General features: G+C 38.3%; 1 protein-coding gene and 1 long non-coding RNA gene across 2 annotated transcripts; both read left to right on the top strand.

The window, feature by feature from the left end:
• The first annotated feature begins 3,283 nt into the window (after positions 1-3,283).
• On the top strand, positions 3,284-4,951 carry LOC133713513 (uncharacterized). The gene is made up of 4 exons (XR_009848050.1): positions 3,284-3,409; positions 3,750-3,867; positions 3,972-4,549; positions 4,742-4,951. It is a non-coding gene; the product is annotated as an uncharacterized LOC133713513 (long non-coding RNA).
• A 381-nt stretch (positions 4,952-5,332) lies between these two features.
• LOC133713512 (protein TOPLESS-RELATED PROTEIN 2-like) lies at positions 5,333-6,037 on the top strand (the record flags this gene model as incomplete). Its single annotated transcript, XM_062139557.1, has 2 exons — positions 5,333-5,523; positions 5,619-6,037. Coding segments are annotated over 2 exons (402 nt in total), but the record flags the coding sequence as incomplete, so codon positions are not given.
• Positions 6,038-9,389: the final 3,352 nt, after the last annotated feature.

The raw sequence follows: 9,389 nt of genomic DNA, 5'->3' as shown, positions 1-9,389 counted from the left end.
CCTCTCTCGAAATTGAAGCTCTGGTCTGGTTTCCATGAGGACGTCGACTCCCCGAGCCATAAACCCTAAACCCGATTGACTCTCTTTGTCTCTCTCCCTCGCTCTCTCTCTACCCTATCTCGGAGTTGAAACTCTGGTCTGGTTTCCATGGCGGTTCTCTGGTTTCCATGACGACGACGACTCGGCGAAGCCAAATGACGCCGGAACAAGTCTTTCCGGCCACCGAGGACTCTTCGTTCATGACGACGACGACTCCCTGGGGCCAAACGAAGCCGGAAAGCCGGCAAGAGTCCACCGATGCCTCTTCGTTCATGACAACGACGACTCCTGAGGTCAGATGACGGCGAAAGCGTGGTGCCTAAACCCTGAGTTGCAGCAATTGTATGAGAGTCCATGGCGGTTCTCTGTTTCCATGACGACGACTCCCCGAGGCCAGACGACGCCGGAAAGCGGGCAAGAGGCTACCGAGGACTCTTCATCCATTCCAGCGTTGTCTTGCTCTTGGGACTCGGCGTCGTCGTCATGGAAACCAGAGAACCGCCATGGACTCTCATATAAGAATACTTGAATCAGAATACAATATAAGAATTTGTTTTGGTTTGCTTTAATTTGTTTGTTATCTTTGTTTAGGTTTAATTTGCATTAATTTATAGTGTATTACATCGGGAAAGACACCTTTGATGATCAGCATATCGTTAGTCCTCTTGAACTTCAGCATACATGTCACGGTCTGATGGATGAATCTGTCATTCTCTTCCTCTTGTATGACAAGAAGGAGGGCTATCGTTTTGGGACTATAACTTGAGAGACTTATGGTAAGACCTTCTCTTTCTATATTTACATAAATCAGAAATTTACAGCTATATTTGCTAATTAGTTAACATGTATAAATTTATTTTCAATAAATAGGCCTCATGGGACACTGACTATTGCCCATCGTGTTGCTGAGTTAAAGGACTACAATTTTCACCGTTTGTGTTTCGCAAGTACCAAGGATGCTTCGACAACATTTGCTTATGCGGAATCAGTCCAGTGCGCTCATCGTGATAGTCGCTTGCAAAAGTCATTCATCGCATTGAAGGTTGCAGATGATTCGAGAGATGTTTGTGTGTATGTAGCTAGGAGTTCCAGAACAGCCATAGAGGATATCTGGGATGAGGACCTGTGAACTGTGGCGTGCAATTGAGATATGCTATGTTTTCTGCTGCAAAACAGTTTTTCAATATCAGTTTTATGCTTGTATGAACAAAAATTGTGGTATCACTTTTATGCTCTCCACAATATCTGCTGCCTCCGAAACCTTAACAGGTCCACTAAAGACTTCAAGAACATCAACCTGCATTGTCAGTTGATAACTTTCAGCTTGCATTTGTATTGCGTTTAAGGGAAAAACATTAAGAGAGAAGAAAAAGAAAAGATACGCCAGTTCTTACCTCCTCAACCACCTTCTTATACATTTTTTCCCAGGAATTATAATCACCTGCCTTGGTGCAGAATAAATTGTAGTATTTCGTTGATGACATCAAAAATTTGTTACTCACATATGAAACTGGTGATCAATCACTACTACAAATATGACTTTTAATGACAATGTTTAGATGACATTTGCTCAAAAACGTCATTAAATACCCTTTCTATTACGTTTTTTATGACGCCGTTTGGGAATGCGGTGAAACGGTAGAGTAGCAAGGATAGTGTAGTCTTCACGGAGCAATCGGATTGGAGGCATTTTTCGGCGGATGAGAGACTGAAGAGGACCCTTGTCCTAACGTCCAGGTTCAAAGGCAAGCCGATGTCCTTCAACAACAATCAGGTATAGCTTTGAAACCATATCTTATTCTGGATTGTACAAATTTGTAGTCACTCAGTCTCAATTACTCAATAGCATGATATTTCAGCTGGTTATTTATCAAGGAACTGCTGGATATAAATGTTTGTTTAATTTTTAATGAGTATTGACATTATAATCATCATGTGACACACAAACTGCTGGACATATTTATGATATTACTGTAGTCAATAGAATGATATTTCAGCTGGTTAATTGAATTTACTTGTATGGGTACTTGACAGTTGACATGGCTAAACTGTCATACACTTGAATGCTTGAATGGTTAATTGAATTTACTTGTATGGTTACTCGACACAGCTAAACTGTCATACACTTGAATGCCTGAATGCTTCTTATTTTGGACAGGGTCATCCAATGGAGATCAGCAAGTTTTTTTTTTTCAGAGTCCTACCCATGGGACAACAAATTTTGGACTTATATATAAAGATGGCATAATCATGAGTGTGGATTCCAGAACCGTTCTCACAGATGATTTTAATCAGATAGGTAAACTAGGATCCAGCTCCTCTAAAGTGAGGAGGATGTGAATTTACTTCAATTTAATAAAATTTAGGCTCTCCGTCTAATCTAAAGGTTCTAACAAGTGACACATCACTCTTCCACAAATAATTTTTGGTTTTTAGTCTAAACCACAGTTAACTTGCCGTTAACCCAAGAAATTTCGCGTTTGCTTTCTTTGTGCTTCCATGGCAATTCATGGTTGAACCAAGAAGAAGAAGAAGAAGAAGAAGAACTTGCATTGAATCCAGACTGAGGCCGTCAGATAATGGATTACATGCATAATTTTATGTTTTTTAGTGTACAATACATGATGAGGGAAAGCTGATGACTACCTGCATAATTGGATAAGAATATTACATAATCTCTCAGCGGCTCTTTCTTTGCGAGCACTTGTCAACTACTATTTTAATGTCTTCTTGCTTTCTAGAAAGAATGAACAATTGAATGGTAAGTCAATAACAGCTAGCACGATTTTTTCTTTCTTTCTTTTCTTCAACCATGGATGAGTTGCCATGGAAGAACAGAGAAGCAAACGTGCGCAGCAACTCCAAGCCAAATCCCTAATTTTTTTTTCCTTTTTTGGCTAACGGCAAGTTAACGGTGGTTTAGACGAAAAATCAAATATTGGTGGAAGAGTGATGTGTCAATTTCCAGGACCTTTAGATTAGACGGAGAGTCCAGATTTTATGAAATTGAAGTAAATTCACACCCTCCTCACTTTAGAGGAGGTAAACTATGTTATAGTTGTTTTTTTTTTGTTGAGTAATTTGCATGATAAAAGTCTGACCGTTATGATTCACTAGCTACTACACAAAAACATTCAATGACGTTTGAAAAACATCATAAAATGGTTTTCATGGCGTTTTTCAAACGTCATGCAGAACGTCGTCTCTACTGTGCCGTCTTATGTGGCATGAATCGATGACATGACTTGTTGATGTTAAACCATGGATCCCTGATGTTATAGACAAGATTAAGAGAAGGAAAATTTCTGATATTGCGGATCCTTCTCAAATGAAAGCTTTAAGATTGCCTGACTCTAAAACAGCTGGAAAGGTGTGGAGAATTATATATATAAATCCTCTTTCAAAAATTTGTTCGTAAATAAACCCACCCCTTTAGTTTTCATCTTGGTGGTCGTTGTTTTCCCCCACCAGTGGAAACTCACCTTCTAATTAACCACGCTTTTTTCTTTTCTTTTCTTTGGGTTTTATACCAAACAAAGCAAATTCTGCTTTAGTTTTGTTCAGTTAGAGGACATACTTTCGCTGATTTTGCATCTAAAACTGGTACAAATTAGTGTATGCATACGTATATGCTGTAGGAACAAGGTCATCTACATCCTTGATTCCAGATTCTATAACACCACATTGACGGTAATTAATGGAAATTGCAGGTTGTGAGACTAATGCATGTACACCAATGATGGCTTGGCTCTGTTAGCGCTGGCCTCTAATGCTGTTCACAAGATTTGGAAATGGCCGCGTGATGACAGGAATAATCCATCAGGAAAGGTCTGGCTTCTGCCCTCTGTCCTCTGTCCTTCCCTAAGTGAATTGCTATCTGTTATTTAGTTTATGTTTCTTATGGATTCCTACCATGTGATATTTTCTTCCAGGCTAGTGCATATGTTGTTCCACAGTTGTGGCAGCCTCGGAATGGAATTCTTATGGCTAATGATGTAAATGACAATAAGACTGCTGAGGAATATACTGCATGCATTGCTGTATATAAAAATGGTTCTTACATGATGTCTGCATCTGGCGGTAAGGTCTCTTTGTTCAACATGATGACATTTAAGGTATGCTATTACTGATTCTTTTAGAACCATCTACAAATATCTGTAGCATAATTTTTGCACTTCATTTATATTTGATATCTCTTATATTCAATCTCGTTTAATTAACTTGTTTAAACCTGGGGTTTGTTTTCCAGGTCATGACAACATTTGTGTCTCCCCCTCCTCCAGTCCTGCTGTCACTTTTCTGGCATTCCATCCTCAAGATAATAGTTTAATTGCTATTGGCATGGACGACACTACTATTTTAATGTATACTGTCAGGGTTAATTGAAAAACTAAATGTTAGATGGAATTGACAGGTCAAAACCAAACTGAAGGGTCACCAGAATCGGATAACGGGCCTTGCGTTTTCCCAAACTCTTAACATACTGGTTTCTTCAGGAGCTGATGCCCAGGTTAGTGGCTAGTTACTTATAATGGGAACATTTTAGTTTCTTATAAAAATGAAATTTTCGCCATTAAGTGCTACTGCTTTAATGGAAAAAAAAAAAGTGTTTAATTTTATTTCAATGGATATTATTTCAAATTTAATTCCATAGACTATAATTGCTTGATATTTTCATTTACTCTAAATAACTTGGTTGTAGTTATGTGTGTGGAGCACTGATGGGTGGGAGAAAAAGAAAACAAGGTTCATACAAGAACCAACTGGTTGGCAATCACCATTGGTTGGAGAAACAAAAGTTCAGTTTCATAACGATCACACACATCTGTTGGTTTCCCATGAAAGCCAAATTGCTGTGTATGACAGCAAGCTTGATTGTTTACACTCTCTAAGTTATCCACCCGACAGTCCTTACTATTTCATCTTGAATTGCTGAGATTAAGTTGATAATATTGGTTTGGTGGTGAAACAACTCTAGAAGTTAGAAATGAGCTATTTGCAATGAACTTTTTTGTACAGTTGGTTAGAAGATACTTATCTGTGCCAAAGCCTGATACGTTTTATCTCCCTTATCAATGAAAACTCTTGTGCGAGGCACATTTTTATTCTCACTGTAGCATTACTCAGTAATATAACGATTTACAAAATCTCTTAAGTTTAACTAAGGTAAAAAGTTATCTGTGTAGAAATGCTTAAAGTCTTGAACAATGAGATTTACTTATTTTTAATCCATCATCTTTTAGAATAGAAAAATTTGTATGTCTTTACTGTAATTTGACTTTTCTTTCTTCCTTCCCCTGTACATTGGCAGTGGTCTCCCAAAGATGCACTTGCTGCTCCCATCTCATGTGCAATATATTCATGCGATGGTTTGTTGGTTTATGCTACTTTTTTTGACGGTGCTGTGGGAGTTTTTGTTGCTAATAGCTTAAGATTCAGATGTCGAATAGCGCCTTCTGCTTATATACCATCATTTTCTCTCAGGTGAGCACAAAGTATTATGCTCTTTGTTGAATAGAAACCCTGTTCCTTCTGTCTTTTTCTCTTACTATACTGAAACTAATTTTGTACAATTGCAGCGGTGGCAACCCCTCCTATCCTCTGGTTGTAGCAGCTCATCCATCTGAGCCTAACCAGATTGCAGTTGGCATGACTGAGGGGTCAGTGCATGTGGTTGAACCATCTGATGCAGAGCTGAAGTGGGGTGGCACACCCTCTCAAGATAATGGTCCTTCCAATTCATCAAATCATTCTCTTAGTAGTCAAGCATCAGAACTTCCTTCCAGGTGATAATTAAGTTATTATCAAGACCAGTAGACCAGACAGACATCATGCTGCAGTTTCTACACCCAGTTGCTTAAATAGTAGGGATGCATTGTTGTAAGCATCATTGAAGAATATGTCAATTTGACATTTGCTTAATTTCTCTTTGTTTTCCTTTCCTTCCTTTTGCAACCGATGTCATTTCACGGCTACGACCCTGGGGATCGTAACAGATACCTACGGCATAGGTTGTAGTAGTAGATCAAGTCTTGAATCATTAAAACAAAGAGAGCAAGTGAGGTCTTAAGAGGTGAGAGAACTTCTTGTGAGAGATTCTTGTATACTTGTTAAGAGGATTCTAGGTCGAATTCCTAATAGAAACTCGTTTCTGGTGCAAGCCCAAATCGAAGAAACGCTGAGCTCTAACCATGAGCTTGATCAAATTTTTCAAAAAAAAAAAAAAAAAACCATGAGCTTGATCAAGAAACCGGGACAGGATGGAGTTGCGGTGAATCGAGGAGATGGTCGTAATGGGGTAGTCTCTGCTGGTATGTGTGCCGCGATTCATATCGTCTTTCATCAACTATTCATGTTTGCTCCTCTTTAATATTTGTAACTCTCGGGGTTTATTGTTCAATGGAATGTGGCTCAGTTTTTTATGTTGTTATTTTTTTTTTTGGTGAACAGGTCAGGAAGAATGTGTTGAGCCAGCTCCTTTTGGTCCCTTACCAAAGGGATATATCATATATGTGGGCTCGCGAATATATCTATGACGACGATGTTGGACCTCCTCTCTATGCAGCTCCTATGTTTTGTCTTATTTGCAGCAAGTATTTTGAGCACATTACTAAAGACTGCCCTCATTTGCATGATGAGAGTTACAGCGATCGCCGTTGGAGGATTTTTCATGCCCCTCCTGTTTTTAAAACCACTAATGCATTGATAATGCAGATATTCGTCAGGACTCTCCCTGGAAGGATCCTAACCCTTGAGGTTGAAAGCTCTGACACCATTTACAATGTCAAAGCCAAAATCCAAGACAAGGAAGGCATCCCCCCATACCAGCAAAGGCTGCTTTTGAATCGCAAGCTTCTCGAGGAGGGGCGCACCCTTGCTGACTACAATATCCAAAACGAATCCACTCTTCACCTGGTGCTAAGGTTGTAGGCGAGCACATCAATTGCTAAATGAAGAAGTGAATGGTTGTTGGGCTGCTGGACTTTTCTTATGAACTTGTCCCTCTTTTTTAACTTTGCATTGGAGTGTTCGACTGATTTCAGTGTTTGGTTGCAATGACTGTGTGTCTAGTTGATTATGATTTGTGATGTAGCAGAAAAAAACTTGTATTGTTATGATATTTAGATATTCAATTCTTATTTTAGCTTTGTTAGGTAATTAACGGAATTTCTATAACTTAGCAAAATGGGCTTGATTCAATCCTAGACTTCAAATCAACACATCTGGTTTCTGGGCCCGGCTAGAAATTTTTTTGTCTCTGTTTCAAGCCCTTTAGATTTTAGAAGAGAAATTTTCGTTCATTTTCTTTATAAACGTTGATAGCTTAACAATATAATCAAAGAAACACGGAAATGCAACAACTTGCCTTTTTGGTTTGAAATTGCCTATCAATATTACCAAAGCTGCTCTAGAATTAGAATAAGACGAAGTATAAGAAAATTTGAGCATTATGTTGCACGATTTTTTATCTCAACACAAACTGAAAAAAGTAGACAAAGAAAGAAAGGGGGAAAAAAATTCTAAATCTAACCAAGCATGAAGGATGTGTAGGCAAGTATTTGAAACAATTCAGATTAGAACCAAAAGGAAAATATCAAACATCAATAATATGCTTCAACTTTTCCCCGATTTCTTTGTGTCTCTTTTCTATTGTTGTTGTAATTCAGCTTCGGGTGTCTATTGATTCATTGATGTAACCAAAAAGTTAAATAAATTCATGGATGTTAGTTAATTCATATTTCATTTTCTTATATAGTAGAAAGTCACTTAGAAAATTGAAAATAGTTTCTCTTTATTTTTGTTTCCCTGATTAATTGACTACACATAAGCACTATTCGAGCTTGGGAGTTTGGATTAGTGATGTGATATTTGACTGATGAATTAACATAAGAAATGTTACGTTTTAGGTTTTAGATTTTATATATCAAATAGCTGACTGATAGATTCCAATATCACATGTTTTGTTTGGTTTAAGTGTTCATCACTTCATCAGCTGTGATTTTAGTAAAATCTAGTTACTTTTGCCCTCCTTGAAGTTAACAATCGCTTGTTTAAAGGGTTAATCCATAGTCCCATACCAACGGTTCATGAACACATTTAGAAGCAAAGGACCAGTTTTGTGCTGGTATTTCATTTGAAATTTCGGATTTGAAAGCATTTTTTTTCCCCTACTGTACGTCAAGACAAACGAGATGACACACCATTCCAATTTCAACTGCTTTGATACAGGACGCTCGAATTCATCCCTCAGCAAAAGTGAAAGGACATATGTACCCTCATGCCTCCCAGGCATACATTATTTTAGTTGTGAAATGGTTTTGGTACATTTTGCATACCTGCCTAGCCTTAGTGAATGTAAGTGGATGCGGATCGATCGTTTCTTCATTTCAAGAAAATTTGATGAATCTGGGAAATTGGTTGATAACGTTGGATGCGTGAGTTTACATGTTTGATGTAGGCGTGAATGCGTGATGAATAAGAAAAAAGAAAGGGGCAGAACGGGAAATTGAATGGAGGAGAAAGGAGAAAGGGAATCAAATATCAAATATGAAATGGAGGCAAGGAATTGATTGGTTCGCCAAGGTCCAAGGACATGCAAGAACCCTCGTTGCAGAACAACTGTTGTATGTCATTGAAGAAAAAAAAAAACCGGACGCCTGCCACCATTTAGCTAGCGGTAAGATACTGACACGTGGGAGCACAAAACCATGAACCATCCATGGCGCATCAACATCCTCTTATTCCTCTCTCTCTGTGGGCGTCTGGTAGATGGAAGTTACGTTCATGGCCGGGAGGGAGTGGGAATAGTACCACAAAGGAACGGCCACGTCGATTAGTGATCATTTGTGACGATGACCAATGCAATTCGTGATGACGTAGCCACCTCACCAGATTTAGCTTCATAATTTCCTATGTACATTTATACCAAGTTATATCTTATAATAAAAGACTAGAAAAGCATCATATATTGTAAATGTTACATATATAAAGTAAAAACACAGGAAAAAAGAAAAGAAAAGAAAAGAGAGAGAGGCCTAGCAGAGAACTAAACACCACGAAATCACGAAGCTATAATCTCTAAACTGCTGATGACATGCACTAGCAATTTGTATCACCGCAAGCTATGATGGACTTTTGATCTGCATCGTCTTGCCGGTACTTCATGCAACCTGGCAATCTGGATTTTCTTTTATTATATTTATATCATGAAAACTCTTGGGATGATTGGTTCTCGATCAGCTCCCATTCAAGGGATCTAGATGGATATCATAATGAAAGAGGAGGCTAGTTTCTCAGGATAATATGGCAGAGAGAGATTTCTTATTTAGAATCTTGGATTACTTTTAAGT

Source organism: Rosa rugosa, chromosome 6 (genome assembly GCF_958449725.1).
Source record: "Rosa rugosa chromosome 6, drRosRugo1.1, whole genome shotgun sequence".
NCBI lineage: Eukaryota > Viridiplantae > Streptophyta > Magnoliopsida > Rosales > Rosaceae > Rosa > Rosa rugosa.
The sequence above is the reverse complement of the archived record's forward strand: the minus strand, read 5'-3'. Positions and strand labels throughout refer to the sequence as shown.